This window comes from Sinocyclocheilus anshuiensis, unplaced genomic scaffold (assembly GCF_001515605.1).
Source record: "Sinocyclocheilus anshuiensis isolate Anshui unplaced genomic scaffold, SAMN03320099.WGS_v1.1 scaffold1335, whole genome shotgun sequence".
Taxonomy (NCBI): Eukaryota; Metazoa; Chordata; class Actinopteri; order Cypriniformes; family Cyprinidae; genus Sinocyclocheilus; species Sinocyclocheilus anshuiensis.
In genome coordinates, this window is record NW_015540921.1 from 120,578 (window position 1) to 142,022 (window position 21,445).

At 38.0% G+C, this 21,445-nt stretch overlaps 1 protein-coding gene across 1 annotated transcript; it reads right to left on the reverse strand.

Moving 5' to 3' along the window:
• Nucleotides 1-6,112: 6,112 nt before the first annotated feature.
• LOC107689336 (immunoglobulin superfamily member 10-like) lies at nucleotides 6,113-20,711 on the reverse strand. The gene is made up of 7 exons (XM_016487287.1): nucleotides 20,502-20,711; nucleotides 19,314-19,543; nucleotides 17,693-17,822; nucleotides 17,134-17,524; nucleotides 11,246-15,217; nucleotides 9,876-10,776; nucleotides 6,113-8,212 (listed from the first exon to the last, which is right to left on the reverse strand). Exons 2-7 carry the CDS (start codon nucleotides 19,493-19,495, stop codon nucleotides 6,310-6,312), a joined length of 7,479 nt encoding a protein of 2,492 aa, XP_016342773.1. The 5' UTR covers nucleotides 19,496-19,543; nucleotides 20,502-20,711; the 3' UTR covers nucleotides 6,113-6,309.
• Between the last annotated feature and the right edge of the window lie 734 nt (nucleotides 20,712-21,445).

A 21,445-nucleotide genomic window follows, 5' to 3' on the forward strand; every position in this document is an offset into this window, starting at 1 on the left:
ACTCACTCACTCTCACACACACACACAGTCTGGTCAGCTATCCTTGTGGGGACTCTCCATAGGCGTAATTGTTTTCTGCTGTACAAACCGTATATTCTATTGTCCTACACCAACCCTACCCCTAAACCTACCCCTTACAGGAAACTTTGTGCATTTTTACTTTCTTAAAAAACTCACTCTGTATGATTTATACACGTTTTGAAAAATGGGGACACTCCTAAATCACCTTCTCCTTGTAATACCTGTCATACCCATGTCATTATACAAATTTGTGTCCTCATATGTCACAAAAACGCGCACACACACACACACACACACACACACACACAGATTTAATTGATTTCTTTCATAAATTGTTGCAAAAGCAAGCATAATAATCTGTACCAGTGACTGTGAATGATTGTGAAGTTGTTTTAAAAAATGTGATGAAATATCAGAATGTTGGCTGAAGAGATTCTGCGCTGCTCAGCCAGACTCTGAGTATTTGATAAGAGGGATCTGACACACACACACACACACACACAGCTGATGTGTTTGTCGGATCATAAAGCTCTCGGTGTGGTCTTGTTGCTTCACCTGTTTAGTTCTCAGTCTCTCTGTCAAAACTAGTGCTGAAGCTACTTTGAAACTGCTTAACTACTTTAAATAACTAGTAGCTTGACAAACTGCGGTCAGGCTGCTCTTCTGAAAAAGCAGCTTGCACTATTATCTACTAACAAAAAGTACTACTGTTGAGCCATATTATTTGGCACAAAATAAATAAATAAATAAATTAGAGTGAAATCCCAAATTAAATATAAAATTATAATATTAAATAAAAAAGTAATTGTAATATTTTATACTTATTTTAATATTTTATAATTATACATACATGATTTAAATATAATTATAAATAAAAATGAAAAAAAAAAAAATAATAATAATCTGCCATTTTTCTTAATCTATTGGCAGATATTTTGGTAACACTTTACTTGAAGCCTTGATCTATAATGCATTATTAAAGGTGTTCATTATGTATGTTGTATTGCATTATATATTTTCATTTAAAAAATCGTAACCAAAGTTAAAATGCATTATAATATTTGCAGATTTCTTGTTACATCTGAAATGGGTTGTTTGTCGTGTGTTTTAATGCATTATATTTTTAAAGGTGAAACAATGCATTATTACTGCGATTGCAATTATTCATGACATCATACAATGCATTATAATTAATGCATTAAAATATTTTTATAATGCATTATATGTGTTACCAATATTCAAGCATAAAATCAGTTTTATTTTGATACATTTATCAGAAAATGAGACTAATTATCATATGCCATTTTGCTTCTCAGGTATCTTAAATTAGGAATGTTTCAATATTTTTTTACAGGAAAACAATAAAAATGCAAGAGTAAGACACTTTTTTTTTTTTTTGCAGTGTAAATGCATGTCTGTTTGCATACGTATTTAGTGTTTTTTTCCTCCCTAAAAGGTGTTGACTTGAAGAATAAAGATTCACTGTTACATTATTATTCTTGTTTAGCATTACTTATCATTTGACTCTCAATAATGTAGCTCTGTATTACAATAAAGCCAGTGAGAAGCCTTCAGGTCCAGTGAAGGAGACTGAAGCTCAAGCAGCTGTTCTGACGAAGGTGGAAAACCATCTGACGTCCAGCAAGACTAAATGACGCTTTAGAGATGTGTAGCAAACTTTAGGGAGGAACGAGACATAAATTTGAGACGTGTGACTCAGAAACAGCTGCTTTTCCACTTGGACTCTCTCTTTTTCCCCTTATTATCCATAAATCCATGATTCTCAAACTATCAGAACTCTTCAGGCTGGTTTAGACATGAACCTGTGAGAGGTGTGAGCTCATTTCTTTCTCATATAATGAGAAATATAAAATAGTGCAACCGTTTTTAGTAAATGTATGTTTTATTGCTCTGCATATGGAACTGAGAAAACCGTATAAACCAGTTACAACAGACTATAATAAACCATGACGGCTGTAGTCATCGCCATTACTTCAAGTCCAGGCCAGCTGTGCTCGAGCGGCTGTTTATAAATCATTAAATATTAAGAGAAATGCACTCTGGGAATGGAAAAGGAGAAATAGGTCATAAGCGAGGAGGAGTGGAGTCCCTGCGGAGCGGTTGACTGTAAAAGTCAAGCTTCTGCCAGTTATTACCTTCTCATCCTCCCTTAGTTTGTCCTTAATTACGAAGACGTCTGGAAATAACTCGAAATGAATGAAATTCAAGGTAATTCAGCAGGTCCTGTCAACATGCTTGTAATACTTTTACAGAAAACTGTAAAAATGGTGCAGCCACTGAATAAAAAAAAAAAAATTGCAACATTTTATCTCATAATTCATAATTCAATAGCAATTCTGACGTTTTCTTGCAATTGCGAGTTTCTATCACGTAATTCAGAGAAAAAACTCAGTTAGAGAAAAAAGTCAGAATTATGAGATAAAAAGTTGCAATTAGCATTGTTTTTTAATTCAGTGCAAACGGGCTTCATTAGTTAACTGGTTAACATCACATTATATGTAATTTTACTGTAAACTACTGTCAAAAGTATGATTTTATTTCACATAAATAGATTTGTTTCTTATTTTTGTTTTTAGTAATGTACATTAGGGTGTTTTGTTCTATTTAGTTAATGTTTATTGTCTATATACGAGTATCAGTGATGATTTATGGACAAGCCACTTACGTGACTTTCTGTTTTATTACCTATACTCAAAAAATATTTATGCTTAAATTTAGGATTTATGCATTTGAATTGCATATAACATTTCCATGCATTTAGATTATGCAGTTTTAACAAACAAAAAATAAACTTAATGTGATGCATATTTGTCATTCATACATAAATGTAAGAAAATCTGAAAATCATGTGTTGAGTTTATTAAGTATGTATCTATGCATATTAACTATGCATATTATTATGCATTTATTTGTTTTATTTAAATGATGCTATTTTCAAAATGCATTTATTCAATCAGCATAAATCTGTTCATTGTGAAAACAATTATATTTATTCGGATAAAAGTATGAATATGGTTAAAATATGGCTATAGCTGTGGAACAAGCAATATTCAATTAGTTAAAACGTATGAGATTGAAAGAAATAGGATTTATTGATAAATATATATAAACCTGGTTACTGACTAACAAATATGCATCACATTAAGTTTAATATTTTGTTTATGTCAAAACGGTGTAATCCAAAATGCATGGAAATTCAAATACATCAATTTTGGGGTGGTTGCTAGGGTGTTGCTATGCGTTTGCCAGGATGCGGTTGCTAGGTAATCTCAAATCTCACCGGCACTTCAGGCATTAGCAGAAACGAGCCAAACTCTGCAAATTCCCTCTAAAGGTGGCGTCCCACTCAAAACATCTCGATTTGGGTCAGGGATGTCACACCTATAGCAGAGACAAAGCCACTGATAAAGCCACCTTTTCTTATGTCACATCCCCACCAGCTTGCCTGGAGCTGCGAAACAAGAGCCAAAGCGAATAACAATACATAAAGTGACCAAATAATGCAGCTGCACAAACAAAGCTCAGTATTTATCTTACTTGAAGAAATTACATAATATTCTCTTTTCATTAGTCATGCATATCTGACTGATCTGATTTTGCTGACAGTTGTTGACCAGTTAATTGCCTTTGCAATGATTCATCACAATCTTGCCTCAAATCTTTGGTCTAGACATGATGAACTTCAGACATTTTGGCCTTTTCTTTTCTTTTATATTCATAACACCAGCTGCACATTAATATTAAAGGAATAGTTCACCCAAAAATGTGTTCTCTCTCAGGTCATCAGAGATCAGGATGAGTTTGTTTCTTCATCAGATTTGGAGAAATGTAGCATTGCATCAGTGTCTCAGCAATGGATGCTCTGCAGTGAATGGGTGCCGTTACATTTCTCCAAATCTGATGAAGAAACAAACTCATCCTGATCTTAAATGGCCTTGAGGGTGATTTTCAGCACGTTCATTTTTGGCTGAACTATTATAGTGTAATATCAGTTCAAAATCATATTAATAAAAAACGTCACATGAGAAGAATGACTTAAAAATCATAATTAGTGCTGTCAATCGTGACCACCATACTATAGAGTTTAACATTTAAAAAAAACAAGGAAAAAAAACAACAACATTGAGGTGAGAAAATATACTGCATAGTAGAGTGTGCACTGGGCTTTATATATACTACTACAGCTGAAGTATTAGACAAACTAGTATAGTACGTGTTGTCATATCAAATTAGCAATACAATCTGACAATAATCATAAAAAATTAGCTCTTTAGCTAAAAACATGCACAAATTTGCTTTACCGTACAAGAAAATGTTTGTAAAAAATAAAGCACCATATGTTTACAAGTTACTAAAGAAGTATGAAAACAGTGTTTATTAAAAATGAAGCTGTCTATAAATAATAAAATAAAATTATGATATGGATTATTTTTTAGACAAATAATTTATTAAAGTAAATGAAAGATGATAAACAGCGAAGGCATAAACAGATCCAAATACAGATTAGTTTTTCTGTGTGAACCATATTAATTAATGTATTAAATCAGCTCTTGGCACAGTGTTGAGGTGAATACGAGTCACACTGACTTCATTTCACCACCGTTTCTCAACCTCAGAAGTGCAACATCATTGTTTCACATGTGGCAAAAAAAAAAAGCTTAATGTGCACTGGAAGGAATCCCTGACTTAATATAACAAAACATCTTCACTATATTTTCATGTTAGACAAGCATAGCTGTTAGTAGCGGTGTCTCAAAACTTGATAAAAACATTGTGTGCTCAGATGCAAAGACTACTGAAATCAAAGCTGAGCGAACGACTAAAAATACTTTCAATACCGAAAAGCACCAGCAAGTTCCATACGAATATGTAAAACTGTACCCAATATTATGCTGCATATTGAGCTTATTAGCTTAGCAGCATGCTAATGTTACAAAAACTGTGAGCACTGATGTCACAATGTATCTGTCACTCATGCAAAAGAAGCTGTATAGACATCTGTATTCATGCTCTCACTTGCAGCAGAAATTATGATCACATATGCAGTGCAGTGATTTAACCAAACTCCTATTTCATTCAAAAGATGTGCATGAGTGGCTGTTAAAGAAGTTAATATTAAAGAACAATTCAATGAGGGACCATTACAGTCAGGATGTTGACTTTTCTATTATTAACATACTTATTGTTTGAAATGAAAGAGAAAATGTCAGTAATTTCAAACAAAAGCATCTGTTAAATGAATGCATGTAAAATGTAAATGTAATGTGGAGGCATAAATCTGCAGGATGCTATGAATGAATAGGTAACACTTTACAAAAAAGTCCCATTAGTTAATGTCAGTTAATGCATTAACTATCAACGAGCAATGCATTTGTTTCAGTATTTATTCATCTTTGTTAACGTTAGTTAATACAACTATGCACTGCAAGTTCATGTTAGTTCAGGTCCATTAAATAATATTAACAGATACAAATTATTATTTTAATAAAGTATTAGTAAGTTATTAAATTAACTTCAACTTCAAATAATTTGGTAACACTTTACAATAAGGTTCATTAGTTAACAATAATTAACTGTATTAGTTAACATGAACTAAGCATGAACAATACTTCTACAACATTTATTGATCTTAGTTAATGTTAATTTCAACATTTACTAATACATTATTAAAATCAAAAGTTGTATTTGTTAACATTAGTTAATGCACTGTGAACTAACAATGAATAACTGTATAACTAACATTAACAAAGATTAACAAATACTGTGCCAAATGCATTGTTCATTGTAAGTTCATGTTAGTTAATACATTAACAAATGTTAACAAATGACACCTTATTGTAAAGTGTTACCAATAATTCAAAATCATATATTAATCTCAGCTGATGCTCACTAATGTAGATAGCAAACTGAACCTTATTGTTAAGCATTACCAATTAATTTAATCATGGTAAAATGTGTTAAATGGAGCTGATGCTTCTCGACGACTAAAAGCAAAATAGGCAAAATATTAAATAAACAAACAAGCATGTGTAGAGTTAAGTGAATTTTGCAGACAGTTTTATTGGTGCAAATTCCATGTGGGCCTGATTATCGGTTTACTTCCCAAGAGCATTAATGATGTCCGTTAACGAGTCTCCAGAGTAGCTTCATTTGAAGTGGATTAAAATATCACGCTTTCATATTTACAAGAGTCAGTAGAAAGTGTTCATATTTTTGTATGGACAGTCTAACGCAGTTCTTCGGGCTTGTCCGTAAAGTGAGTTTGCATCAAAACACATACACGTAAGTTGATCTGCTGTCGCTACCGACCACATTTTTGGCGGTGCACTTATAAACGCCATTGTCTCTGCTGGAAGGGTTCTGAATGACCAGTGAACCTTGCGGATGGAGATACTTGTTTCCATAAAGACGCGGCTGGACGCCAACCTTCAGCTGAAGACCGTCAGGCATTTCCCAAACCACCTCGGCTTTAGGTGTAGCGAGAGGAACGCAGTTTAACTGAACCGCCACTCCCGGACTAGCGTAAGTCACCGGCGCTGGCCCTTTGGTTATACGCGGCGGATACGCAATTACTATCACCGAAACCATCAGGCTGGACGATCCATGTTCATTAGTAGTTTGGCAGAGGTACATCCCCCTGTCGTAAACAGATGTCCTCTGGACAGTTAGAGTGCCGTTGTTTAGGACCGAATAGCGTCCGGTTGTCTGCGGCCTGGTTAGGACGACTCCGTTTGGTAGAGTCCAGGTAAGTCTGGGCAACGGGTGAGCACCGGACAAACAGTTGAGATGCAGATTCTCGCCGTTTATGATGCTGACGAGTGAGCTGTACTTGTTAGTGATTTCTGGTTTTCTGTTGGACTCCAACGTCACGGTTCGCTCTACATATCCGGCGCTGTTGCGCCCAATGCAGCGATACCATCCAACCTCTGAAATCGACGGGTCTTTAATGACCAACGTCCCATCAAGTCGATGATGGAAATGGAAAACACTGGTTCCCCTAAGAAGAGACGTCCCATTGGGGAGAATCCAAGTGATCTCTGGCGTTGGTTTTCCTTCTATGGAACAGTTTAGACTTAATATCCCATTGGTGAGTTGGACGGACTCCGTAGGCGAACTTCTCAACCGTGGCTTTTCAACACCTTCGGTCACCTCAAGTTGAACCTGGAGTTTGGCTTCTCCTCCTTCATTGCGTGCGATGCAAAGAAGCGCGACGGAATCGCTTATCCGCACAGAGTGAATGTCCAGCGTGCCGTTGCGATGGACCGTAATCCTCAAGCCATAGTACGGCGCAGGAAGCACGATGTTATTGGGAAACACCCACATGATCCTTGGAACAGGGTTTCCGTTTGCTCTGCAGTCTAAAAGCACACGCTGATCCTTCACGACAGTTTTACGGACAATCTCTGAACTCTCGAATCCATTGATGACCGGCGTTGACACAAGGACTTCAACGTGGACGACTTTCTTGTCAGTTCCCGCAATGTTCCTGGCCGAGCAAGTATAATTTCCGGAATCAAACCTTTGGATTTTTTGAATGTGCAAAGTGGCATTGTTGGCGATCTGGTACTTGTTGGATAATGGCACTATGGCGCGATGAGCCGGAGACGTCCATGTGATGGTGGGAGTCGGTTCTCCTTTGGCGCTGCAATTGAGGACGGCTGTTTCCCCAAAACGAACTTTGACGACACTGTAAACGTTGTTTTGGATGATCGGTGCATCCGCCACCACCTTGATATGAACCTTCATTTCATCTTTCCCAATCCGATTCTCGGCGTAGCACGTGTAGTCGCCTTCCTCCTTCATTCCGACTTTGTTTAAATACAGAGTACCATTATCAAACATCACGTATCTCTTGGTGCGGACCCAGCTGTGATCAGATTGTGGGATGCCGTTTACCATGGTACCGTCCGGAAGACTCCACGTGATTTCTGGGTTGGGAAGACCTGAAGCGACGCAGTCCACTTTCAGCTCTCCTCCGTACAACACCTCGTGATCGCTCAGTGACTTGTGGTCGATTTTAGCCGCTTTCATCATCACGTTGACTTTAAGGAGAACGTAGTCATCGCCCATTTTGTTTCTGGCCACACAGAGATAGTCGCCCTCATCCTTCTCGGTCACTGACGTGATGGTGAGCGTGCCGTTGCCGAACACTTTCATTCTGCGATCAAAGCTGAAACGAGCGATAAAGAGAGACAGGTTACATTCTGATAGCCATGATGACAGTAAATGTATCATTTATTAAAGGACTCATGTGAGGAATCAAATTTTCCTTGATCTTTTGTGATTAAAGTGCAATAAAAAAATAACTTTCAGAACTCAAAACGTACTTCCAGTGGAAAAAGTAGCAATTATTGAAACGAAAATGTAAAAATGGCTCATTCTGAAATCATTTGTTAAAGGGCTCATTTCACGTTTGCTTGTTTAATGCCATGCCAGGTTTTTTTTTTTTTGGCTACTGTCATGGCAAAAACCATACTTGAGCTATTAAAAGCTGGAACAGAACTTAAAACTCTTTCCCTGCCATTGACAGAATTTTCCGTCTTTCTGTGTTTTCACTGTTATACTGTAGGAGGCGCTTTTACACATCTTCTGAAAGAGTACTGAATCTCTGGATCAAAACAAGGTGAAGAAGAAGCAGAAACAAGTGCTCGCATATGTAAGCAGATGCATATGTAAAATAACGTGATCATCCAACATTGCACAGCATATAAATCAAAACTGTCTAGCATTACCAAATGAAATGAAGACACAGAAATAGGGTTGGGTACCGAAACCCGTACCTATGTAACCGGTATGTACTAGAACCAAATCAGAACGCAGATTTCGGTGCCACTTAAATGCCTGAGTGATTGATTGAAATATTTGTCCTGGCTCTCCGAAATGGACGTAAGAAGCATGGGCGTCGCTAGGCCATTTTTAGCAGGGTTATAGCGATTAGCTCCATAAACTGTACACATATTCGTGATCGCCTCAGAGTCAGTCCCCTTTAAATTTCATATGAAAAAGTCTAGTGGTGAAAGAGTTTAGATCCATTCTTTCCTACAAATTATAAAACTAAATTTGGAGTAACTTGTGTTTGACAGACAACGAGCTCTGGTTCATATCACGATAGATGACTTTAAGAACTCAAAACATCATTCCAGTGAAACTAAACAAAAATGACTCATTCTGAATCCTTTATTTCTAGTGTCAGAAACCACAAATATAAGCAAATGACTGCCCACATTTACACGTCAACTATGCCTATCTGTACATCTCTAAAGTTGCACATATATAAAATAATTGATGTTTTAGTAGCACCATATGACGTTTTCTCTAAGCGTAGCAAAAAATGCAAGTGTGCCAAAACGTTTCCATAAACATCGTAAGCCAAAGCAGATCATACAGACCACTGGTGTCAATGGTTTCTACAATCAACTATTGCTTATGACGCAAAAAATTGTTGATTCAGAACTATGTTTCCTTCCTTGCATTTGATTAATGTCATTTTTGTCTTCCCTCTGTATCCATTTATTTTCTTCTGATTTGCCTGTCCTCTGTAATTAATTACACTTCATGTTGTTTTGCTATTTGGTTAATCATGCTCTAGTGTATATGGAGATAATTAAAATAATTTCAGAAGGCCAGACACAGTAAAATCCATAAGTGTGGTGTTTTTTCACCATTTTAAATAATTCAGTTTTCAATTATTCAGTTTTCATCAAGCTCTGCATTAGATTGTGACTGAAAAGTGAATTTAGATCCACGTTTCTAAACACTAAATAGGCATTGCTGACATGCTAATCAACAAAAACGTAATTCCTTATTAAACAACCCCTTCAATTAACCATTACCTGTAATATGCATCAACCAGTTTTTTAGACGGCGTCCTCCAGATGATCCTGGGATTGGGGCTTCCAGTGGCCGAACAGTTGAGACTCAACTGGCCTCCGTAGCGGACATCAGTACTGTGTGCAGAAGTGGACATGATTCTGGCGGTAGTGGAGTGCCTCTGCACCTGCAGATTCACAGTCCTTTTAGCAACTCCCACCGAATTCACAGCCACGCATTGATAATTCCCAGCATCCTTCTCTGTAGGTTTACGAATAAACAGCGTCCCGTTGGGGAAAACGAACAAATTGCCATTGACGAACTGTGAAGGGCGAAGCTGTGCGCCGGTGAACGTGACCCATCGGACGGCCGGACCGGGCGCGCCTTTAGCGGTGCAGTGCATGAACGCTGATTGGCCATCAGAGATGGTGTGGTTCTCCCAGAGCTGCTCTTGGATTGTGGGAGGCAAGGCTGCGATTTGAAGCCTCACGGAAAGCATGTCGGCTCCAGCGGCGTTGCTCGCTATGCATTTGTAGATGCCTTTGTCCAGGTAATTGGTGTTTTTGACTTGAAGCGTTCCATTGGTGAAGAGCACGACCTTCTGTTCTCTGTTACTAACTGCTCGCACCACCGATCGATCCGGAAGCACCCAGCTGATGTTTGGGATGGGGAGGCCTTGTGCTTGGCATTCCAAGAGTGCACTGTTTCCGAGATACACCGTCATGTCTTTATGACGTGGAAGCATCATCTTGGGCGCGTGGGCCAACACCACAAGGGTCACCATCAGCTTATCAATGCCGTGTGGATTGCGAGCGCTGCACAGATACTGCCCGCGGTCCTGAAGCTGAATGTTGTGGATGACAAAAGTGCCGTTGGACTGTACCTCAAACCGCTGGACTCTGGTATTGGCTGACATGACGGCTCCTGCGGAAAATAAAAAACAAATAAGAGAACAAATGTGTCAAATTAATAAAAAATAAACAGAGTTTAGAAATATGTTATAAATTTGTAGGCACAGAGGTTGTACAAAAACAACAATAAAATTGTTAGGTTTTCATAATATCTGCCTAGTATAAAATATATTTCATATAATAACATATAATATCTTTAAATTTTAATATTATATTTTTGATATGTATAAATGGTGTATGCCAATTAGTAAAGTAGTACAGATAGAGAGAGAATATAAGATATATGAACATATAAAAACAAAAGTGTCAAATTAATATATGTATGTAAGAGAGAGAGAGAGAGAGAGAGAGAGAGAAAAATTATCTTCTATTGTAAACTATATCAAGATTACATTCGGCTTATGCATTGAAATTATACTCCAGTTCCTGAATGTGTTGTAACTGTAACTTCTTGTCATGTCATCATGTCATATGTGAGTTACCTGTGGAGACTTTGGTCCAGGTCAGGAGGGGTTTCGGCTCCCCCACAGAATCACATGGTAACTGCACATCTGTCCCAGCATTCACAGTGACTGTGTGGAGTTTGGCAGCAGTGATCCTGGGTCTCATTTGGAGGGTAGGAAGAGTTTGTGGTCCTTGAGAAAGCAGAACTGCACTCGATTGTCCGTTGACTGGTTCATCGATCTGACTTTGGCTGTTTGGCTGCGTGGTGCTCGACGCAGTTGTGCGACTCGAGGTGGCAGATTGAGCAGTCAATATCTTAGGTGTTGTAGTTGATCTGACGTTGTTGAGAGAGTTTAATTCCACAGGTGAGGTGGTGACGGAAGGGGTTCTGATAATATTAGGTCTAATATTACCAGAGGGATTTCTACTGTTATAGTACGGATACCTGTGGTTAGTGCTGGGAAATCTTCCCCTGTGCCTGGAATCAATGTAGTTCGTTCCAGGATTCCTTGAGTAAAATGGGATTCTATTGTCTGGTAAGGGATAACTGGGTGTTAACTTTAGAGCAGGTGTAGTAGTAGCAGCTGTCGACGGTGTAGTAGATGGTGTTGTTGTTCCAATGAGTTGGGTCGTAATGGGAATTATGGCTGTAGTTACTGGAAATGTAATTGTAGGAAAAGTATTCAGTGATGTTGAAGGAACAATCAAAGGTTCATCAAGTTCCTGGACTATCCTTTCCCTTTGGTCTTGCTTAGAAACAGAGTTTGGTTGTAGGAAGTAAATCTCATTGGTTTGAGGTGGTGAACTTGTGGGTAAAGACTTGGTTTGTGTCCCTAAAGATATTATGGATTGTTTAAGTGTCTCTGGTGTTGAGGGAAGAGATAACTGGTTGCGAATCAATTCTTCTTCTTTAAAGCTTTCATTTGGTTGTGAAAGTGGGTAGTCTTGGGGTTGTGGCATGGAGGTGACTACAGATTCTACTCTAGAACTTACTTCCAACGTATCGTTCTCTCTTTGAACATTGCTAAAGTGTGATTCAGGTAAGTGGAAGACTTCCAGCCCATCTGTGTCCAAAGTAAAGCTGATCTCTGTTGGATGAATCTCTTTGTTGGCCTTTGGAAACACTGTTGAAAGTGTGCCTGTGAACTCCTGCCGAGCAGCTGTCAGTGGGACGGTTTCGACGCCAGGTTGAGATGTTGGATCTACACTCGTGGGAACCAAGTACTCATCCATCTCCTCTGCAGATGCAATGCTTCCGTCCTCTTCCTGCTCAAAAGAAGGGATGTCTTCATTTTCAAGCCCTGATGTTGTGCTCGTGGGGTGAGACGTGGAGGGGCTTCTGGAGTTTGTCACCCCTTGAACTTGTAGGAAATTGTTTGCCTTCACTTTGGGGATTTCTGAGTCATCCGGGAGGGAGATGGTATCTTCCTCATTGACGGCATTCGGTAATTCCCTCGGCACAGTAGGATAAATGGGAGTAGTAGTCAGATATTCAGACGTGCTTCCAGCTAAAGTTGTGGAGTAAATGTGAGTGGTTTCTGGGATAGTTGATTGGACTGACATGCTTTCAGCTGGATTTGAGGAATAAATGAGAGCAGTGTTTGTAGAAGTTGAATGGCTCAATCTGCCTCTAGATGTGGTTCTGGAGTAAACGTGAGCAGTAGTTGTAGTAGCTGGATGGATCATTGCATCTTCACCTGGGTTTGTGGGATCAGCTTTCAAAGTTACAGTTTGACCATGAACTCCTACACCTGTAGATGTTGACCATGGTCTTCTTGTAGGAAGCTTTGAGAACGGCCGTCTTAATTTTATTCGTCGTCTACTTTCAAATCTGCGCCTGGAGCTCCAGTGATCTTTTGCTCTCGACCGCGCTGAACTTGGTGGGCTAATGCTGCCGGTTGATGTGGTTGCAAACGCAGTGCTGTCAGGGTTTCCAGAAACAAAACCCCCAATCTGTGACTGGACGCCGGTCTTTCCGGGGAATTTAAGCTCATTTTCTTTCACAGACTCCGGTTTGATGACAGACCGGGAATATACTTGGTTATTTTCAGCACTTATGGTGCTCACATGCCCTCTTTCTACAACGTTCACCTCTGTCATAACATAATGGGGTCCAGATGTGGGATTTGAGATGTAAGGCACCTCCTCTGAGCTAGTTTGTAATTCTGGAGGAGCCGTTAGGTACATGTTATTATTTTGCGCCTCAATATGAGGTGTAATTGCACGCGTGTGGTAAATATCCGTTTGGTGTGGAGTGCTGAAAGTGTTTGATTCTTCCTGTGGACTGGAGTCACCAGAAGAACTCTCAATGTTGTCAATCGACCCTGGATGATCTACATTCATCATCTGTAGACTTTTCTCTGCTGTGCCATGCTGGACAATGTTAATTGATGAGTTCTTTGGAGAGGTTTTCTCACGGATTTTGGCCAAAAGAACAGCCCATTTCTGAGGATATATTTTGTTCCTGGTATTAACAGTTCTTTGGTTTGTTAAGCCAGTTCTGTTTGGTTGTCCATGCATGCCCTTTCTATTGGGCTGCCTACGGCGGATGTTGCCAAAAGAACGTCCTTGTGTTCTTGCATTTGGACCCCTCCTTCGATTAATAAAGCTTCTGTTTGGTACTATTCTTTCTTGAGTTTCATCTCCAGAAGCTTCTTCCGCATCCTCCAAATAGGCTTTTACCTTAGTGGACACTCCCGCGGCAGACTGCGGTCTGATGGGATACTGTCGGAGAGGTTGGATTCCTTTCCGCCTCATAACAGTTAGTTTAGTGGCCAGTACATCCACACCATGCTGGTTCATAGCGACACATTTGTGATATCCATTATTGTTAAGCTGACTATACGGAATGAACAAAGTCCCGTTGGAAAAGACTAAAGCCCTGGATGTATTGGCTTTGGCATTCAGTACACTGCCATCTGGAAATATCCAATTCACCACAGCGTCTGGAGTTGCCGTAGTAAGACAGGGCAAAGATGCAGACTCGCCAACAAACTTTGTTAAAGCGTTTCCAAATTCTTCACCTGGAAGCGGGGTTGAGGACTCTATAACGGATAAACGGAAAGGCAGAACATCGATATCTCTTGCAACCTCAGCAACGCAATAATAAACTCCAGAGTCTCTGTGCTCGACAGATTTAATATGAAGTTTGCCACTGCTAGAAACGGTCACTCTGTCGGTCGAGCTGAACGCAGCTTTAATCTGCGACCCGTCGGGCGCCATCCATCGAACGGCTGCGTTTCCAGAGCTTTGCACACGGCAGCCCATTTCAACCGTACCACCCACAACAGAACTGAAGCTCGTCTGGGTTTTATTGTCATGCTCAATCATGACCCAAGATCTGATGGGCTCCTTGTCTGTAGTGGTAGTCAAATGAGTGTTAAGAATGAGTCTCACACTCTTGGAGGAGGAATAAGGCCTGTTTAACTTGATGTTCATGAAAGACTGCATGAGCCATGATGGATGGGCTAAAACACTGGCTCGGACACCAGTATAAAAGTAAGCATCCTTTTCAATGTCCTGTCTGTATCTGTAGCTCAGCTCCGGCTCTCTGCTTAGCATGATTTCTCTTCGTAGATGCACAGACACTTCACTGTAGTACGCAAGAAGCCTCCAAAAGCTTTCATAGTTGTCTCTGTCCACAGGACATTCCAGGTCAAAGAAAAGAGTCACGTTAGCAGCGATCTCCAGAGATTTTGTATAATTCCAACTGATTTTAGTGGAATCTCTTGGTTCAAGTATTTGGCAGATCAAGTCCACTTTAGTCCCATGCTCGTCGGATAAACCAAGGGAGATGTTTCCAAACGGTGGTTTGATCCTGTCGATGGGCAGGAGTTCACTCATGTTATCCTCGTGTGAGACATTCTTTCCTGGAGAGCTGATAGCTGGTCCAAAGCAGACAAACTCTTTGAGATCTGAGATTTCTTGTCCTTTAAGGTGTTTTGGAGATGCACATAGTGGACAGAGCTGACCGCTGGAAAACGATCTGTCCTTTTTGCATTTCATCACCCCTAGGAAATGAAACAAATCCAGACTTTAGAAGACAGAATTTGTTCTTCACTCAGTGTTCTAAATATTCAAAAATCTCTAGTTTTGATCTTTTCAAAATTTTTAAAGAAAGAAAGAAAAAAAGACAAACAAAAGCAGATACATTTTTCACCTAAAATAATTTTCTAAAAAAAATATAAATACTAAACATACGTGTTTATTATACACTACTATTCAAAAGTTTGGGATCAGTAATGTTTTTCAAAGAAGTCTCTTCTGCTCATCAAGGCTGCATTTATTTGATCAAAAATACAGTAAAGACAGTAAAATTGTGAAATATTATTACAATTTAAAATAACTGTTTTCTATGTTAATATTTGTTAAACTGTAATTTATTTCTGTGATGCGCAGCTGTATTTTCAGCATCATTACTCCAGTCTTCAGTGTCACATGATCTTCAGAATCATAATAATATGCTGATTTATTATCAATGTTGAAACCTGTGATACTTTTTTTCAGGATTCTGTTTAATAAAAAGTTGAAAAGAGCAGCATTTATTCAAAATATAATTTATTTTGTAACAATATATATAGTAAAAGTCTTTACTATCACTTTTTATCAATTTAACATATCTTTGCTGAATAAAAGTATTAATTTCTTTAAAAAAAGAACGAAAAAAAAAATACTAACCCCAAAATTTTGAACAGCAGTGAATATTATTACAAAAGATTTCTATTTTGAATAAATTCTGTTTTTAAAATTATTTTTATTAATCAAAGAATCCTGACAAATGTATGACAGGTTCCAAAGAAAAAATATTTTTTGGAACCGCAAAAACGGTTTTTAACACTGATAATAAATCAGCATATTAGAATGATTTCTGAAGATCATGTGACACTGAAGACTGGAGTAATGATGCTGAAAATACAGCTTTGATCACAGAAATAAATTACAGTTTAAAAGTATATTAATATAGAAAAGTGTTATTTTAAATTGCAATAATATTTCACAATAGTACTGTTTTTTTATGCACACATAAAAATATGTCTTTTATGATAATAGAAGTTCAGAAGATTTTCTTCTTTATTAAAATTGAATTGTGACCAATTTACATACTGAATGTGATCGGCTGCATTTTATTTGCACAGAACCAAAGCCCACAAACTGAACTGACCTCAAACTTCAACACTATTCTGCTGCACAAATTGCTTCAAATCTAGTTTATATTGATCGGATAATAGTGCGATGATCATTTTGAAGCACCTGAATTTCGCACGCTCCAGTCCTGTAACCAGCTCATCCGGCAGTCACAGCTCCACGGGTTTGCGTATAAGAAGAGGTTCTCCAGCTGCGGCATGCTCTCCAGCATGTTTCTGGGCAGCGAGCTGAGGAGGTTTTCAGAGAGGTACTATTTTGAATAAATTCTGTTTTTTAAATTATTTTTATTAATCAAAGAATCCTGACAAATGTATGACAGGTTCCAAAAAAAAAATATTTTTTGGAACCGCAAAAACGGTTTTTAACACTGATAATAAATCAGCATATTAGAATGATTTCTGAAGATCATGTGACACTGAAGACTGGAGTAATGATGCTGAAAATACAGCTTTGATCACAGAAATAAATTACAGTTTAAAAGTATATTAATATAGAAAAGTGTTATTTTAAATTGCAATAATATTTCACAATAGTACTGTTTTTTTATGCACACATAAAAATATGTCTTTTATGATAATAGAAGTTCAGAAGATTTTCTTCTTTATTAAAATTTAATTGTGACCAATTTACATACTGAATGTGATCGGCTGCATTTTATTTGCACAGAACCAAAGCCCACAAACTGAACTGACCTCAAACTTCAACACTATTCTGCTGCACAAATTGCTTCAAATCTAGTTTATACTGATCGGATAATAGTGCGATGATCATTTTGAAGCACCTGAATTTCGCACGCTCCAGTCCTGTAACCAGCTCATCCGGCAGTCACAGCTCCACGGGTTTGCGTATAAGAAGAGGTTCTCCAGCTGCGGCATGCTCTCCAGCATGTTTCTGGGCAGCGAGCTGAGGAGGTTTTCAGAGAGGTACAGATGCTTCAGGGTGGAGACGTGGAAACGCCGCAGCAGCGAGAACGTGCTGAAAGTAGCAGGATGGAGCTTTTGCAGATTGTTGGCCTCTAGATGGAGCAGACGCAGTGAGGTAAGCCCACTGAACGCGTCCGGGTGGATGAACTCGATGCGGTTGTGGTCCAGATGTAGTCTAATCAGGGCCGTCAAACCAGAGAAGGTGTGACCGGTAATGACTCTCAGTTTGTTGTAGCTCATTTTTAAAACCTGCAGGACAAGCCAAGCCAACAGAGTCTGTTTAATATTACATCAGTGTATCCTCCAGCTGCATTCTTCCTATATTTACCTATCTAAGTCACTTTTACTTAAGCTAGAGCTCATTGATTAGATCTACATGAAGGACTAGCGTGCTTCACCAGACGACTGTGATTTTACCTGTAAAGAAACAAGATCCTGAAGAGCAGCATCTGGTATTTTCTGCACGTTGTTGCCGTGCATCATGAGCAGCTCTAGTTTTCGAAGACCAGCAAAGGAGACGTCTGTGATGTGATTTATAGTGTTAAACCTGTTAGAGAGCAAATTGTTACCAATACTGTTTTCAGCATAAACTTGGGTTTATTTCTTTATGCTGAAGTGAAAAAAAAATCACCATTGTATATTACAAACAGTGTTGGCTCTTTGACAAATTGTTTTCGCCCCTCTTTTGTAAGTCACTCTGAATAAAACGTCTACTAAATGCATAAGTCAGAAGTCAGAAAGAGCTTTATTGCCAAGTTTGCACATATGAGGAATTTGGTTTGGTGACAGAAGCTTCCAGTACACAGAGACAACAGATAATAAAAAAAATAAAGATATATGAATAACATCTGTTTTTGAGAAACAAAAACCAGGAAAAACTAACAAAAACTATACAACCCCTGCTGGAAAAAACAGCTAAAACCAGCCTAAGCTGGTTAGCTGGTTTAAGCTGGTTGTCCAGCCTGGTCATAGCTGGTCAGCAGACTGGTTTTAGAGGGGTTTTGGCCACTTTTTTAGCTGGTCAGGCTGTGAGACCAGCTAAAACCAGCTAAGAGCAGCCAACCAGCTAAGACTGGTTTTAGTTGTTTTTTTTTTCAGCAAACTAGAGCTCCACACCGAGGCAGCCATACGCAACACCATATTGAGTAATAAGTATAAATATATTATAAATATAAATGCTTAATTTTTATGTACATGTATATACTATGGAAGGCCGGGGCTAGTTGTCACATGGAGAAGTTGTCTCTAGGTCTATTATATCTCAGCAACTATAAGATTTTAAGCAAAGTCACATGGTACAAATGCTTATTTTCTCTCTAACAGTGGTTTTAAATAATGATTTCAAACATATAGTTGACAACTGTCTAAATTATGTATTTCTTTATTAAAGCCAGGTTTGTAAGACTTATGATTTTTACATACATGAAAGACCCGAGATTTTGCTTGAACAGCACTAGCCTTAATTTCTTCAGTAAATCTAATAATTGCTTTATTTTAAATTTTGCTGTAAGACTATACTAGGCAGTCAAATTGTGACAACTTACCCCATATAGTGTCAATGAGCGCCACATTAACTGTATCTTTTTTCCTAGTCAATAATAGTGAGCATAGTTTCTGAAATCAAGACATTAATGTCCGAGTCTGTTAAGAAATTGGCTTTTAAATGTTTAAAAAAAGTATAAAGACAGTTCATATTTAATAATCAGATGAGAACAAAATCTGAATTGAGCTTGATAATGTGATAATGACACTAATCTTCACAACATCGAGAGTTATTGAAGTGAATTGAGTTGAATATTGTCTTCTGTGGAGCTGCTATAATTAGTTTCATAACTTATCAATTTTTCTGTTAAATTACTGTGCAGCTGCTTTGAAACAATCCGTATTGTATAAAGCGCAATTTAAATAAACGTGACTTGACTGAAAAAACTCACTGTAAGAAATATTCACAAGTGTGCAAACTCTAATATTTCAGATGCATGATCCTATCATAAACCTCCAGTTTCTGCCGTGCATTACATAATCAGCAGTGATTTACCCAAAGTTGATGCGCTGGACTTGTTTGGAGATGCCTGCGGGAACGGCCCCGAGCGCACGGAAGGTGCAGTGCACTTCAGCGGGAACAGAGCAGGCGCACAACCGCGGACAAACACTGCCGGAGCCCCGAAAACTGACCAGCAGCATCAGAATCAGCATCAGCCCGAAGCACGAAGAGCCCATGATGCCCGTGAGATCACGCACTTCTGAAGCCTTCACGTCCCTCTAGCGCTGAAACACAGAATTACACCTCACACACAGCCAACAGGTGTTCACAAAAACATTTACACGCATGCATTTGGCAGACGCGTTTATTTGAAGTGACTTGCATTGCATTTAAGGTTTACAGCTGATCCGTTCATGCATTCACTGGGAATCGAACCCATGCAAGCACACATGCAAGCACACTCAAATACATTTTAATACACTTTCTATCATAATTTGGAACATCTATGGAATCAGTCACTATAGGATAAACTTTATTATATTGTTTTGTTTTTTTCCGCACAGTTAATTCAGCAGGATCTTGTTTGACTCAAGATCTTAAGGATTAGTTCCAAATTATGTTAGAATTCCTTTTGCATTCCTTAAGAATATCTTAAAACTCATTTCAAAATTTCATTAAGAATTAAATTAAGCCAACATGAAGCCAAATAAAAGAGGCCAACCATCCACATCAATGATTAAAGACCGAATGCATGAAGAAATGCATAATAATTTCGATATACAATGAGTTCAGAGCAAGCAAGAGTGGCGTAAAATTTATGTACATATATATATATATATATATATACTTACCTTATAGAGCTGTTTTACCTGACTTAACCCTTAATTATAATTTTTTTTTGTATAAATTAATGCATTTAGGTTGATTCAGCAATCTTAAATAATATTTTTGACTTGAATACAACTAATTAATTTAGATATTACCATTTTCAGGTTACAATTTTTTTTCAGCATACATTGCAATTGGTTAAAAAGGGTAATACATTAAATTAATTGTATTTATGAATAAACATATATAAATCAAATGTAATCATAAATGCATATTTAAAAATATGATTATATATTATTATTATATTAGTACAACCAGAACCAAGAAAATAATTTTAATGTTATGTTTTCACTTCAAACCACTGAGCCATGGATTCTTAGAAAATGAAACGGAATGAAATGAAATTAAACTCACCTTGATGTTCTTGTGAATGGCTGCCTTTCGAGCCTTCATTTCTCACTTAGATCAGCTTCACATAGAATACACTAGAATTGCACAGCATCCTTTTTTAAATGATCACCAGGTTTTCAGACTTCATAAACGCAACAGAACTAAATAGCAGCAAGTAAAAAAACATCTGACTATAAAAGCAGAGCAAAACAGGTTTCTTTTTCAAAGGCTCATATGATGAATAAACTCCATGAGGATCCCGTTAGGTGCTTCACTGTCTGCACAGGAACTCAGAGTAGAGCTGGAGAAAAGTGATTGTGAAAGCCAAGCTTGAGTAAGGAGGAGCTAAACCGAGAAAACCCCCTCAGATCAGCGGCCCTCCTCTAAAAACACTTCGTTCAGCTGCTCTGTTTGATGCCACTGTGTAAAAACACCCGTCTGCTGCTGCTGCTACTGAAAATGATCAGTTAAACAATACAGACACAGATTGCACAGACAAACATGTTTTTATTTTGAGGAATTTTGGAGTTTGTTTTAAGGCAGTTGCATTATATCATAACACTCAAATGGAAACGATTTCGTTTTCATGCATAAAATCAAACACAATCAGATTTTTTAAATGATCATTTGTAGGTAACACTTTAGAAATAAGGTCAAATTGATTCATGCTAGTTAATGCATTAAAAACACATTTAAAATGAGCAATACATTTATTATTCATTTTGAGGAATTTGAGGCAACTGCACTGGATCATAACACTCAAATGGAAACAAATTTCGTTTTAATGCATAAAATCTAACAAATTCATTTAAAACATCAATATGCATAGCCAATAACTTGATTCGAGTTAGCAACATTGTCATGATTTTAAAGTCTGTTACACCACAGTCTATTTTAAATCTGTCTCCCGACCATCTGCAATCCGAGACCATTCTTTACTATAAATAATTATGCCAAAGAATGAACTA